Genomic DNA, 14,531 nt, shown 5'->3' with positions numbered 1-14,531 from the left:
TGGTAACCGCGAGGACCCCCTTAACCAGCCGCGGGCCCTGACTGAGCGGCGGCGATCAGGTTCCCCTCGGCCGATTCCGGGCCCCGTAACGCCTTGAGAGAGCCCACGTTGTCCGCTTCCTGCCGCCCTCCGCCGCAGCCTTGTTCCGCGGACGAGCCCCAGAGGCCTCCGTGCTCCCCTCAGAGGTGTCGGGGCTCGGCCCCAGGCTCCATCTTCGTCTCTCAGGATGGCGAGCAGCAGCGGCTCCAAGGCCGAATTCATTGTCGGAGGGAAATACAAACTGGTACGGAAGATCGGGTCTGGCTCCTTCGGGGACATTTACCTGGCGATCAACATTACCAACGGCGAGGTAATCACCCGGGGTGGGGTTCACGGCCACGCCGCGCCAGGCCTCCGCCGCGCCAGGCCTCCGCCGCGCCAGGCCTCCGCCGCGCCAGGCCTCCCCCGCGCCAGGCCTCCCCCGCGCCGGCCCCCGTAGCGCCCGGGCCTTTGCCCACCACACGCGCACCTCCTGGGGAGGGGAGCCCGGGAGAGGGAGCAGCCTTCCTGGCTTGGGAGCCTCCCCCGCTCCCTCTCCCTAAAAGGCAAGGAACCCGGTAGGAAGCGCGGGGAGAACCTATGAAGTTTCCCGGCTTGTTAAAAACGTTCTTTAATCGAACTTTTTAAAGCCGTCGTGTAAAGCGAAAACGGCGACATGGTATTTCTCTGATGCCCATGTCCCGTCCCCCCCCCCTCCCCCCAATGGATTCATTATATCGGGGGTTCTTGCTTTCCGTCGTCGGTTTCCTTCCAAACCTCTCCTTACGTTTTCTGGATGAATCATTTTCTGCACCTTCGAGGACGTGCCGATTTCGTCACGACCCCCTGAAGAGGCCTTTGAGGCCGGCCGGTTGCCTCGTTTTATAATCACAAAGGGAGCTTTCTCTTGTGAGGCTCTCGCTTCACCTTCTAGTCTCGAGTGGGAGCTTGGCTCGAGGTCTCCCCCTCCTCTCCCAAGTGACATTGAATCCTCAGGGATGTTGATGCCATCCTCCCCTCTCTCCCCTGCAGGAAGTGGCAGTGAAGCTAGAATCTCAGAAGGCCAGGCATCCCCAGTTGCTGTACGAGAGCAAACTCTATAAGATTCTTCAAGGTGGGGTGGGCATCCCCCACATACGGTAAGAACCCGTCAGCAAACGGGCGGTCGCACCGAGGGAAGGACGGCCAGGGGGAAACGGGCAGAGGCGAGCAGTAGCACCAGCGGCATCCGGGCCTTCCTCTCCGAGTTACCTGGGTTTACTGCCGAGAACCGTAAGACGCCACAGTCACCGAGATTCTTTAGTTTGCCGACTTCCTTTAGAATTTGTTTGTTACACTCTGCTCCATTTAGCTGCCGTCATTCCTCTCGAGGCTTTCACTTGCAGTTAAGTATGCGGGTCATCTTTGATCCCTACGCTGCAGGGTTGTCTGCTGCTTTCGGTACGTCGGCACCTCTGATGTTATTGGGTTTATCCAGTGGCGTGGATTTGAAGGTGCCAAGTGACCGGGTTCGGCCAGTTCGGGTTGCTATTGGAGCTGGCTTGGGAAATGGCTGCTCTTTTGTTGTGTTTTTGTTCCAACATGTCTTCCTCCTCCGCTTAGAAAATGGCGGAACGACGTGACTCAACCGCATATTCCTGCCCTTTGCTATGCTTGAGTTCATAAGTTATTCTTCCCTGGTTCCCCGGTTAGCAGCCCCGAGTGGATTAAACCTTTGAAAAGCCAAGAATAAAGGTGCGGGCGGCCATGGGGTTCAAGGAAGGAGATGGCATAATGACAGTCTGTGATCTCTGCACGAGATGGGATGTGAAATGGTTAAATTGTACTATGCAAAATTCCTCATAGCCCCTTTAAAGGTGTTGATTATTCTTTCATGAAGGGTAGCGTTTGCTACATTTCAGCTTGTGTACTAAATTTTCATGAGTAATGGCAAAGGCAGTTAGAGCATTGCTGTGTTGAAATTGACTCAAATCAGTTGCATTAAAAATAAAGATTAATCACGGAACCACAGTGTGGTGAGTAACTTTAACCTGTTGAGTTACTTGGCCAGTAACTCCTCACTACAGGGAAATTGTGGCCTTTTGGAGGGATGGGATATTGGTGAAGGCAAACAGTAATAGGATAAAAGATGACCAGATACAGACATTGGGGTTTTTTGAATGGTTCACTTTAAAGGTTATTTTGACTTTGAGATTAAGGAGCATCTTCCTCGAATACAGGCTAAAGCGTAGTTTAAAGCCAAGCCATTTTTCAACAGTCAAAAATAACATTTGTAAAAAAAGAACCAGAGACAGTTAAGTGGAGTGATAGTTACTCTAATCTCTTTGTATTCCAGTTTATATTTCTTAAAACCTTGAATTTAAGAACTGGATTGCATACATTAATTCAGATGTGGAAACAGCCAATGTAGTACTATCCTTAAATCTCCAGGGGTGATAGGCATTTTTATTTTTAATGGAGAAATTGAATGACAAGATGTTGTATTGGTTGTTAGTGATAAATTTTTTAGAAAAAAGATTCAGGTTTATTTTGTAATGTAGATGAATGTGAAATCCAGGATAATGGGAGATTTTAAATGATTCCGGTTCTTCACCTCCCCCTCCCTCCCAAAACCTGTTGTATGGGAAAATAAATGTTATTCTGGAAGAATGGAAGAAAACTTTTTAAAGAATGAAAATATTTATTAAAATATCTAGCTTTTTAGTCCCTCAAAATAAAGTCAGTTGCGTTAGCCAAAAAATTAAAACTCCCTTCCTTTTGCCTTTAAACATATCTCTCCACCCCTGACCCCTACTGATTTGCTTTCCATCACTTTGGTTTTCCCTAGAATTACACATAAATGCAATCATAGAGTATGAGGTCATTTGTGTCTGACTTCTCTCAGCATAATGCTCTTGAGATTCATCCATGTTGAGAGAGTTTAGACATTTCACAAATCGGGTTGAATTTAATGTACAAAATAATTTTCAGAAAGCAGTAAGCATCTGGCATTTTCAGTGCTAAACCCTTTTATCTGATAGCTTTTATTTAAAGGCAGTGCTGATACAGACCAATAAGAACCATAGTTAATATACTAAATAAGCACATGAATAAATGAAATTAACTTGTGAGCAAAAAATAGTAGGCATCTGTTAACAAGATGCTGAGTACAGAGAGTTGTAGTTATAAACTGTGGGTGGAGCTAGAGAGATTAACCTGGCTTTCACATTAGCGCTTCCTGGGAGAGGAGATGGGATTTCAGGCTTTGGCTCTAAGGAAGAAAGCTTGGTTGAACTGGTGGGGGAGGGCATCCAAGAATACAATGTGGCTTCTGGGAGTAGTCTCTAATGCAGAAGGTAGTATAATTGGATGAGGGTGGGGAAAGAGTAAATTTGTTTTCGAAGTGGTAGTCTGGTACATTAGAAACAATAGTGGTTCATTGGTTGTAAAGTGTGAGAGAACTTTTTCTGCTGCATTGAAAAGGATAAGAAAGATTTACATCAAGTGTTCTTTATTTGATGGGAGTGTCTGTCATCCCATCCCTTCTGTTCCCCACTATTTCCACATCTATATATAGCATGTACATATTTATTTGGTAAGTACTGAATTAAATTGACTTTATCAAGATTAAATGAAGCAGTCTATGTATTAACCATTGTTTTAGCTGGATATAAATATAAAATTTTAGATTTGTGGTCCCTGGCAGGCTCTATCAATAGAGCATATATGACTCTTGATCTCAGGGTTGTGAGTTCAAGCCCCATGTGGGGTATAGAGCTTACTTTTAAAAAGCAATTTGGATTTTGCTACAGTTCCACTTAACTCATCTTCCCTGCACCCCATAACTGCTTGAATTTATAGTAAGATACTTTGGGATATCCTAAAACAAGAGCTGAAAATGATCTAGCCCACATAGCCAACCTGACTAATCTTTACTTGGTAAGATTATGCAAAAACATATAGTATTCAGTGTAAAGAGCGGAATGAGGGTGGTGTTCAGTCTCCGTTTAAGAAACTAAGGTCATTCTTCAGTTAAGGAACTGAAATCATTAACTCCTGGAAGTTCATTAAAACGTACTGTATTTCTGTTCTGTTACAACCTTCTTTTTCTTTGAAGGTACTCAATTTGAATTGAATTAACATGATCTCTAAAGAAGCATTTATGATACCAAGCTTTAGATCTGTCCTTACCAATGTGATCTTGGGTCAGTCAGTCATTTGATCTCTTTGGGCCTATCAGTTTTCTCATCTAGGAAATAAAGAGGATTTTACCAAGTTAGTAATTTTCTAATTCTTTTGGAATAGCAAAGAATACAGAAGAGAAAAGTTTAGGGTTTCCTACTCTTCTGGAACAAGTTTCGTTATACTGAGCTTTTGGGTAGAGTTTCATTTGCATAGAGTTCCCTACTTGAATAAGTCACTGGCCTAGTTGATCTCAATCTAGCTCTGAAGTTTTAAGACTTTTTGGATGATGGTAGCTAGAAAGCATTTCATCACAGCTTCATGTTAGGTCTGAATCCTACCTTTGGGTCTTATTTTAGTACAGAGACCCCGCTAAGGACTCTTAAAAATGCCATCTGCATCAGATGACCTGTCAATTATCATTTAGAAGGAAGTAAGTTAGTGAAATATATATTATTCATGAGAGATACACAGAGAGGCAGAGACATAAGGCAGAGGGAGGAGAAGCAGGCTCCATGCAGGGAGCCTGATGGGGGACTCGATCCCTGGACTCTGGGATCATGCCCTGAGCCACCCAGACATCCCTGGAATACATTTTAATAGGAATAAAATAAAGGTGATGGCGGGGGCATGGGAGAATTGGTTCCTTGTCTTCAACCACTTTTTTTTGCCCTCTCTGAATGTCAAGTATTAAAGAAGATGTTATAAGGTACAAGTTAATCCTTACTCTTCAATGTTAAAAACAGCTTAAATTGTAATCTTAGCTTTTTGGCACTGAGCATATACCTTGCAAATAAGTTCTAATGCTGTTATCAGAGAACAAAGATGACATCTACACCAGATATGTCTTTATTTGTTATAGATCACTGGGTGCATGAGCAGTGTGATTTTTTTTTTTTTTGACTCACTAACTGAATCCACAATATACTAAAGGTGTTTTGTATTGGCTTATAATGGATTTCTAGTTATGAAATAATGTAATGATGCTTAAATAGCATTTGTGAACTAAATGAAACCTGAGAGGTACAGCCTAATATCTCATAAATTAGACTGCAGTCTCTGAAGGGTTACCAGACTTATACTATGCCTCCTTCACTTAATGGAATTTGACCTCATTCAGAGAAAGGGAAAAAGTCTTCTATAAATGTAAGCAACTTATTGTTTGTATTATTTAACTAGATTCATGTGGTTTTTTAATTATTGTTTTTTAAGATTTATCCATTAATTGTAGAGAGAGCGCGAGCATATAAGCATGCAGGCACATGAGCCGGGGAGGGGCAGAGAGAGAGGGAGAGAATCCCAAACTGACTCCCCACTGAGCCAGAAGCCCAATGCCAATGTGAGGCTCAATCTTACAACCCCAAAACCTTGACGCAAGCTGAAAGTAAGACTCACACACCTAATCCACTGAGCCACCCAGGCACACACACTCCCCTTAATAGTTGTCAGAATTTAGGTGAATACCTAGTTAAAATGATAGGTTTTGTTACTGTTTTTGTTTCCAAAACCATTTCAATTGGCTCTTGAAATTTAAATGACCAGTAGTCACAGAACAGGACTAATGAAATTTTTTTTTTTTTTAAAGCTTTTATTTATTGGGCAGCCTGGGTGGCTCAGTGGTTTAGTGCTGCCTTCAGCCCAGGGTGTGATCCTGGAGATTGAGTCCCACATGGGGCTCCTTGCAGGGAGCCTGCTTCTCCCTCTGCCTGTGTCTCTACGCCTCTCTCTCTCTCTCTCTCTGTCTCTCTCTCTCTCTCTGTGTGTGTGTGTGTCTTCCATGAGTAAATAAATAAAATCTTTTAAAAATTTATTTATTTATTCATGAGAAGCAGAGACATTGAGGGAGAAGCAGGCTCCACAGGAAGCCTGATACAGGACTAGAACCCAGGATCTGGGATCACAACCTGAGGCAAAGGCAGACGCTCAACCACTGAGGCACCTAGGTGTCCCAACTAATACATATTATAGTGTTTTTTTAATTTTTATTTATTTAAAGAGTTTATTTATTTATTAACAATAGACACGGGGTGGGGGGGTGGCGCAGAGGCAGAAGGAGAAGCAGGCTCCATGCAGGGAACCTGACACAGGACTTGCTCCCAGGACTCCAGGATCATGCCCTGGACCAAGGCAGGCGCTAAACCACTGGGCCATCCAGGGATTCACCCTTATTTTTATTTTTTAAAAGATTTTATTTATTTCTTTGACATGGAGAAAGAATACAAGCAGAGGGAGCAGCAGGCAGTGGGAGAGGGAGAAACATGGGCTCCATCCCAGGACCCTAGAATCATGACTTGAACTGAAAGCAGATGCTCAACACACTGAGCCACCCAGGCACCTCTATGATTTTGGATTGTTTTTTGTGTTTTGTTTTTTGAATGAGATGAATATATGTAGTGAAATGTATAGCATTTCATGTGCCATCAAATGAGTTTTGACAAATGCATACATTGGTATAGCCCACACTCCCTGCTGAGATAAAGAATATTTTATTTTTGGAATACTGTTAATCCTTGCTAAGCTGCATTTTGTGGCAAGATAGCTTTTTTTTTTAATGTTGGTCTTCTGGATCATATTTACATATTTTTTTCTGGATATGATGATTTGTCCATGCACAAAACTATAGGTTAATAATGTTTTTATCACCATGCAATAGACTATACAAGTTGCCTAATAATCAAGGTAGGGTGCTGAATTCTGAATGGCAATTGAGACCTTTGCCTTATTCTCCTTTGAAGAACTAGAATACTGCTTTTTCCTTTTCTGAAAGTCCTCAGTGGGATAGGTTTTAATGGGGACTTTGGAAGTATTGTACAAAAAGATTTAGCTGGAGAGTGCATTCTGATCCTCCATATAAAAGGAAATGGAAAGAGCATTATATGAGAGCCAGGAGTTAGAGATCCATGTGCGATGTCATGTAGATTTCAACCTAGAATGAATTCTGCAATTTGTAATACCAGCTTTCATTTATAAAAGGGAATTTGTATAAATGAGGTCCTAGGAGGTTTTTTTTTTTTTTTATAATGCATTATATAAATTGATGAGATCAAGGGTGCTTGGGTGGTTCAGTCTGTTAAGCATCTGCCTTAAGCTCACATCATGATCTCAGGGTCCTGGGATTCAGCCATGCACGGGGCTCTGCTTAGTGAGTCAGCTTCTCTTTCTCGCTTTGTGCTCTCTCTCGCCCTCTCCCTCTCTTAAATAAGGTCTTTAAAAAATAATAATAAATTGATGAGATTGAGCACATGCCTTTGCCTTGGGTCATGGCCCTGGGGTCATGGGATTGGTTGACTATAGTGTGGCCAAACAGTCCTTTTTCCATCTATGTGCAAGAAGAAAAAGTAGACTCGACCATTATTCAGACATTGCACAAGGTCTTATTTAACCGTCAATCCTGTAAGTTGGGGTTTTATATAATGTGTGAGAGTCAGAGTGGTTAATTTGCCTAAACTCACATAGCTAATGTGTTGTTTATTTACATGAGAGAGAGCTTGGAGTGGTAGGTGAGGGAGAGAGGGAAGAGCAGCAGAGGGAGAAGCAAGCTCCCTGCTGAGCAGAGAGCCTGACCTGGTGTTCTATCTGAGGACCCTTGGCATCATGGACCTGTGCGGAAGGCAGATGCTTAACTGACTGAGCCACCACCCCAGGCACCCCTAATGTGTTGTTTAAATAGATCTTACTGCTTTTTCATACTATTCCAGTGGTTCCTAAACTTTGCTGCACATTGGAATAACACGGAGAAGTTTTAAAAACTTGACACTTGAGAGACACCTGGGTGGCTCAGAGGTAGGGCACCTACCTTTGGCCCAGGGTGTGATCCTGGAGTCCCAGGATCAAGTCCCGCATCGTGGAGCCTGCTTCTCTTTCTTTTTTTTTTTTTTTTTTTTTTTTTAAATTTATTTATTTATTTATGATAGTCACACACAGAGAGAGAGAGAGAGAGAGGCAGAGACACAGGCAGAGGGAGAAGCAGGCTCCATGCACCGGGAGCCCGACGTGGGATTCGATCCCGGGTCTCCAGGATCGCGCCCTGGGCCAAAGGCAGGCGCCAAACCGCTGCGCCACCCAGGGATCCCCCTGCTTCTCTTTCTGCCTGTGTCTCTGCCCCCACCCCCTGTGTCTCTCATGAATAAATAAATAAAATCTTAAAAAAAAAACAAACCTTGACACTTGGCTCCTAACCTTATGTATTTTGATTTACTTGGTTTGGAGGATGCCTTAGGCACCAAGGGTTAATAAAAGCTCCCTACGTGATTCTGTTGTGCAGCAGAGTTTAGGAATCATTTTACTGTGCCATATTTCAAGGTTATTATTATTCTTTGCTGCCCACACCCACCAACTCCCATCTTTTCCTACTATAATTTGATAAGCCTGGTTTCTTAACTTACTTCTTCCTGTGAATTGGGAGGTTAATTCAGGAAATCCTATACCAGGAAACATGGCCCTGGAAAGTACACTGTAATCCCATACAATCAAATGCTTTGATTTCTGAAAAGTATCTGACACCAATATTTGAAACCATTTTCATACTCACATATCCCAGATGCATTCCTATAAGAAAGCATTCTAGAAATTCCTTGGGGGAAAGAACCATGTCTTACTGATGTATTTCTCAGCATAGTGTCAGCTAAAAAGCCACTAATGTTTCATAATAGGGAAATTCTACTTTAATTTATGTGCATTTATTTATTTATTTATTTAAATATTTCTTTTTCTGATTTTAGAGAGCCAGCAACCAGGGGAGGGGCAGAGAGGAGAGAGGATCTCAGGCCGACTCTGCTTAGCTCTGACTCTGTGCTTAGCTCGGAGAGCAGCATGGGGCTCCAGCTTATGACCTGAGGGGAAGCAAAGAGTTGGGTGCTTAACTGACTGTGCCATCCAGGTGCCCCATCTGTGTGCATTTACTTCTTTAATGGAACCCTGTAGAGAGTTTGGCTTCTGCACGTTTATAGAACTTTGGGAGTACCTGATGCATGCATGGTTCCTAATGAGAATATTTATCATCTCTGTAGTACTTAGTATTTATTCAGCTGAACTCACTAGCTAGCAACCAATTTACAAATGACAATGTGATTGTGCTAGTTCCTTTAGCTTTAAATGCTGGTGTAAAAATACTACCTTATCATTAAATGCTAATGTCCATTTCACAGTGAAGGCTTGCTATTGTGGACTTTTACCAGCTTAATTATCTATTAGCATCTGTTAGTATCTATTGGTGTTGGCCTTTGGAATTTCGTTTGATTCTAGTTCAGCAACATCAGGAAGTTGAGACTTTTGTACTGGCGGGTTTTTTTTTTTTTTTTTTTTTTTAAGGGAGACAAGATGATGACAGCAGCTATGCATATACCATATTCATCATCCATATGTTTCATTTGTGCCATCATTAAGTGTATAATGGAGAAGTATACACATTAACCTGAAATTGAAGTTATCCTGTGTTTCAGCTCATCTGGAAGCTGCTCTAAGTAGTTACCTGTTAAATTTGCCTACACTGTCAAACTGTTCTGTCCTTGAGATGACTTTTACGGAAAGGGAAGTATGAGATCCACTAATGAACTGCATTGTTAGGAAATAATAGAATGAAATATTTGTGAGTTTTAAGTTTCAAATTTTCCAAGTCTTAGTTACATTAGAAGTGTGCAGGGATCCCTGGGTGGAGCAGCGGTTTGGCGCCTGCCTTTGGCCCTGGGCGCGATCCTGGAGACCCCGGATCGAATCCCACGTCGGGCTCCCGGTGCATGGAGCCTGCTTCTCCCTCTGCCTGTGTCTCTGTCTCTCTCTCCCTGTGTGACTATCATAAATTTAAAAAAAAAAAAAAAGTGTGCAATATAATACATTATTCTTGGTAACAGCTAAAATAATGAAATTCTTCTAAGGAGACTAGAATTTATATTTTTACATAAATACCATTCTTTTCCATTCCTTTACTGTGCTATTCATTATGTATTTGGGTTAGATTTTCTTTTTGGCTGTTGTCACTTGGTTAAATTTTTTTTTTTTTTTAATTTATTTGAGGGGGTCCTTTTGGGGAGAGGCAGAAAGAGAATCTCAAGCAGGACTATGCAGAGCCTGATGCAGGGCTCAAGCCCATGACCCTGAGATCACTACGTGAGCCAAAAGCAAGAGTCAGCCACCCAAGCACCCCTTGATTAAAATTATTCTTATCACCTACTGAAATCCTTGTGTTCCCACTTTTGAACCTCCATAATATTAATACTTTGTATCCCTCTTAACAGAGTAAAAAAACAAAACAAAGAGAACAATAATGTTAGCTTCTGCTCTCAAATGAAAGCTCAAGACTTTCAAAAGTGTCTTAGGAACTAATATACTTCACAGCACCTCCTACAGTACTTTCTTGAGAATAAGCAACTTTTTTTTTCATTCAGTCAACAAACCTATATGAGCCCCTATTATGTGCCAGGCATAGTTAAAGTACTGGGCACATTTCAGTGAACAGGAAAAAAATTCCTGAGACTTCCAATTCTTTTTGAGCATATGCCATGCACCTGGCATATAGTGTGAATTTATCTCTCTTGCTAAAAATTAGGAAACATGTATAGATCTCAGACAGTGTGAGGACATGTTTCCTTATCAAAGGGATGGGGTGATATCTTGAGTATGAGCCCCAAACAGTACCCTGAATCATGTAGAAACTACCTTGATTGATCAGGTGAGCAGGACCCCATTATGGTTCCCTGTGAATCATACTTAGCATTTCTCAGACATAAAAACCATGCATGATTATTACTTACAGAGCTTGTTAAAGGTTCCCATAGCGCTTAATCTGCAGTTTCAGGCACACAGTAGGTTCAATAAGTATTGAATCAGATTGGAGAAACAGATTTCAGGAAAGTATTTTTTTTAATATTTAATTTTAGTAATCTTTGTGCCAACATGGGGTTTGAACTCAAAACCTTGAGATTAAGAGTCTGACACTCTCCTGACTGAGCCAGCCAGATAACATCTAGAAAAAGCTTTTTTTTACAGCTTTAAGGAGATAATGACATACATAAATCATCACCTAATTAAAATGTACAATTTAGGATACCTGGTGGCTCAGTTGGCTAAGCATCTGCCTTGGACTCAGTCATAATCCCAGGGTCCTGGGATTGAGTCCTACATCGGGCCCCCTGCTCAGAGGCACCTGGGAGTCTGCTTCTCCCTCTTCCTCTCTGCCTCTCCCCCCCTAATGAGTGTGCTCACTCTCTCAAATAAATAAATACAGTCTTTTTTTTTTAAGATTTTCATTTATATATTTATTTATTTGAGACAAAGAGATGAAGAGAGAGAGGCAGAGACACAGGCAGAGGGAGAAGCAGGCTCCATGCAGGAGCCTGATGTGGGACTCGATCCGGGGTCTCCAGGATCAGGCCCTGGGCTGAAGGCGGCGCTAAACCGTTGAGCCACCCAGGCTGCCCATAAATACAGTCTTTAAAAAAAAAAGATAAAATGTACCATTCATTGGTTTTTAACGTAGGTGCAGAGTTCTGTGCCTGTCACCATAATCTGATAATAGAATATTTTTATCATCCCAGAAACTGGAACATTAACAACCACTATCCATAACCTGCCAACTCTAAAACAGCCACTAATCAACTTTGTTGGTATTTAGAAAAGATTGAAGCCTTTATAATTGGTATTATGAAAGCTATAGATTATATTGTCTGTTTCTCTACCTGCTGCCTTCAGTAACACCACTACCAAATGTTAGAGCAGTGACAAAAATTGACAAAAATCAGATTATTTGTGATCTTTGAAATATAATTATGGGTAGTATGACAAGAATGATAACCATTTTACTGGGAATCAAGAAAAAAATTAGAGTAAGATATTAGAAGCTAGGTTTTCAACAAGTTAACTGGTAAACAAGTAAATAAGGAGATGTTGTTTCACTGTGTCCCAACCATGCTGCTTCATCAGAAAAGCTTTCCTTCGTGACTCTCTAAAAGATAAATTAGGTTGCCATAATTTGGACCCCCTCAGCACTGGTCTCTCCTTTATCACTTGTACTTGTTTTTAAGTAGGCTTCATGCCCATTGTTGGAGCCCAGTGCAGCACTTGAATTTGGGACCCTGGGATCTGGAGCTGAGATCAGGAGTTGGCCGCTTAACCAGCTGAGCCACCTTAGGCGCCCCAATCACGTATTATTTGCAGGCACATGCACTGCTCTAAGCTATGAAAGCAGGAATTATTTAGTTTTTTGTTAGGTACCATAAATATTGAATAGGTCAATCAATGATAGGTTTAGTACTGGATAGTGATATGCCCATATATAAAGTACATTTTTTTTTGGTTTTGTGGTTTTATAATTTTTTATAAATGTTAGGGAACATTTATGCATCTTTGCATAAATGCAAAGGCAAAGGGCAAGGAACAGGGCAAGTTATAGTGTTCAGTATTTCATGTAATTAATTCCAAACTTAAACATTACAGCCTTAATTCAAGGGTATATTGTGACCAAAGGATTAGTAGTAGCAGTTTTGGAGGATTAGGATGAAGAAGGAAAACAAATTATCTTAGTTGATAGTGATATTGCTAAATAAAACATGTTTGATGTTCAGTTGGGCTGTGGTCTCTTTACCTTAAAAATTAGTTTTTGAGGAAAAAAACTAGTTTTTGGGGGTGGGTGGGTAAAATAAGTGAGGGGAAGTAAAGAGTACACTTAGTATGATGAGCATTGAGCAATATATAAAATAGTTTTGAATCACTATATTGTACACCTGAACCTAATACAACAGTGTATGTTAACTAACTGGAATTAAAATGAAAAACTTAATAAATTTTTAAAAATGGCTTCAAAGCCGGGATTCTTAACCTGGTAGGCCCGTGTCCCACTTTACCCTCCCAAGAGGGAGGGGATAAGGAAAAATTTAATTTTTTTAAGGGTTTATTTATTTATTTGACAGCATAAGCAGGGTTGCTGCAGGAGCTACAGGCAGAGGTAGAGGGAGAAGCAGGCTGCCCACCGAGTAGAGAGCCTGAGGGTGGGACTAGATCCCAAGGTCCTGGGATCATGACCTGATGGAAGGTGTAAGGTTAACAAACCAAGCCACCCAGGCGCCCCTACATCTTTTACTTTCATGAACTTCTAACTGAATATCTAGTAAGATGGTCCGGATTTAGAATGGTTCGACTTAACGGTTTTTAGGCTTACGATGCTGTGAAAGTGGCATGCATTCAGTAGAAACCATACTTTGAATTTTGATCTTTTCCCAGGCTAGCAATATGTGGTATTACACTTGTGATGTTGCTGGGCAGCAGCAGGGAGGCAGCTTCCAGTCAGGTCATCACGAGGTTTCACAACTGGTACATTTACAGCCATTTTACACCATATAACTGTTCTCTTTTTCCCTTTCAGTACTGTACTTAATAAATTACATGAAATATTGAACACTATATTATAAAATAGGCTTTGTGTTAGATGATTTTGCCCATCTGTAGTCTAATTTAATTGTTTTAAGTACATTTAAAGTAGGCTGGGCTAAGTAATCGTGTTCAGTACATTGCGTATATTTAAATGGATTTTTGACTTAGGATATTTTCAACTTAGGGTGGGTTTAGCAGCATATAACCCCCATGGTAAATTGAGGAAAATTTGTATTTCTATTACAAATGTAGGCACAAAATCTCCCACTAGTTTTAGCAGTACCTATGGCTTTGTCACCAATAGAAGTCACAGATACTTCCATAACACTATTGTTGCAGGTATCTCAGAATATTGTTTACACTCATCATTACTTCATAATTATAGTACTAATTAGATCTACTGTTACGCCTCATTAATAAAGATCACGTACTTTACTGTATCAAAATTAAGTAGTCTTAGTGTGGCTGAATTTCCTTGTAATTGTTTTCCTAATAATGGTATGTATTTTATTTTCTGCATTTAAAATATTCTGAGAAGGAATCTATAGGCTTTATCAGACTACCAAAGATGGGAGATCTGTGGCACCAAAACGATTTAGAAATGTCGGTGTAGGAGTTATTCCACCGCCAATCCCCAGCTTGTTGAGACAAGTTGTTGCCTTTGTGGCTAAATACATTTGATGCAAAGTTGGTCACTCATTTAGTAGGTATCCAATATTTATTTTCTTTTCCCTTCCTATCATTATTTAAGTCTCAGTTACTTCCATAATTGCTAATGCCCTCTTCAGGCATATGACATTGTAAAGGTGGGAAAATCAGCCAGTTAAAAAAGGTTGAACAGTTCAAAGAAAGAATTAAAAGTGAATTAAAAGTTTGAATTAATATATTTAAAAGTTTTTAGTATCATCACATTATCAGAATTATTACTTTGATTGCTATCCCTACAGGTAAAACTGTGGTTCTTTTCTTAGTTACTTCATGTCTAAAGC

General features: G+C 41.0%; 1 protein-coding gene across 4 annotated transcripts in view; it reads left to right on the top strand.

The window, feature by feature from the left end:
- Positions 1-217: 217 nt before the first annotated feature.
- Positions 218-14,531, top strand: part of CSNK1A1 (casein kinase 1 alpha 1) — a 49,314-nt gene continuing 35,000 nt past the window's right edge. For all 4 annotated transcript variants that reach the window (XM_055325183.1, XM_055325182.1, XM_055325180.1 and 1 more), the window contains exons 1-2: positions 218-349; positions 1,051-1,157. In XM_055325183.1, coding sequence (XP_055181158.1) covers positions 227-349; positions 1,051-1,157 — 230 coding nt within the window. In that variant the 5' untranslated portion in view covers positions 218-226. The remainder of the gene's footprint in view (positions 350-1,050; positions 1,158-14,531) is intronic.

Source organism: Nyctereutes procyonoides, unplaced genomic scaffold (assembly GCF_905146905.1).
Source record: "Nyctereutes procyonoides isolate TBG_1078 unplaced genomic scaffold, NYPRO_anot_genome, whole genome shotgun sequence".
NCBI classification, from domain to species: domain Eukaryota; kingdom Metazoa; phylum Chordata; class Mammalia; order Carnivora; family Canidae; genus Nyctereutes; species Nyctereutes procyonoides.
This window is presented reverse-complemented; position numbering and strand designations above follow the sequence as displayed.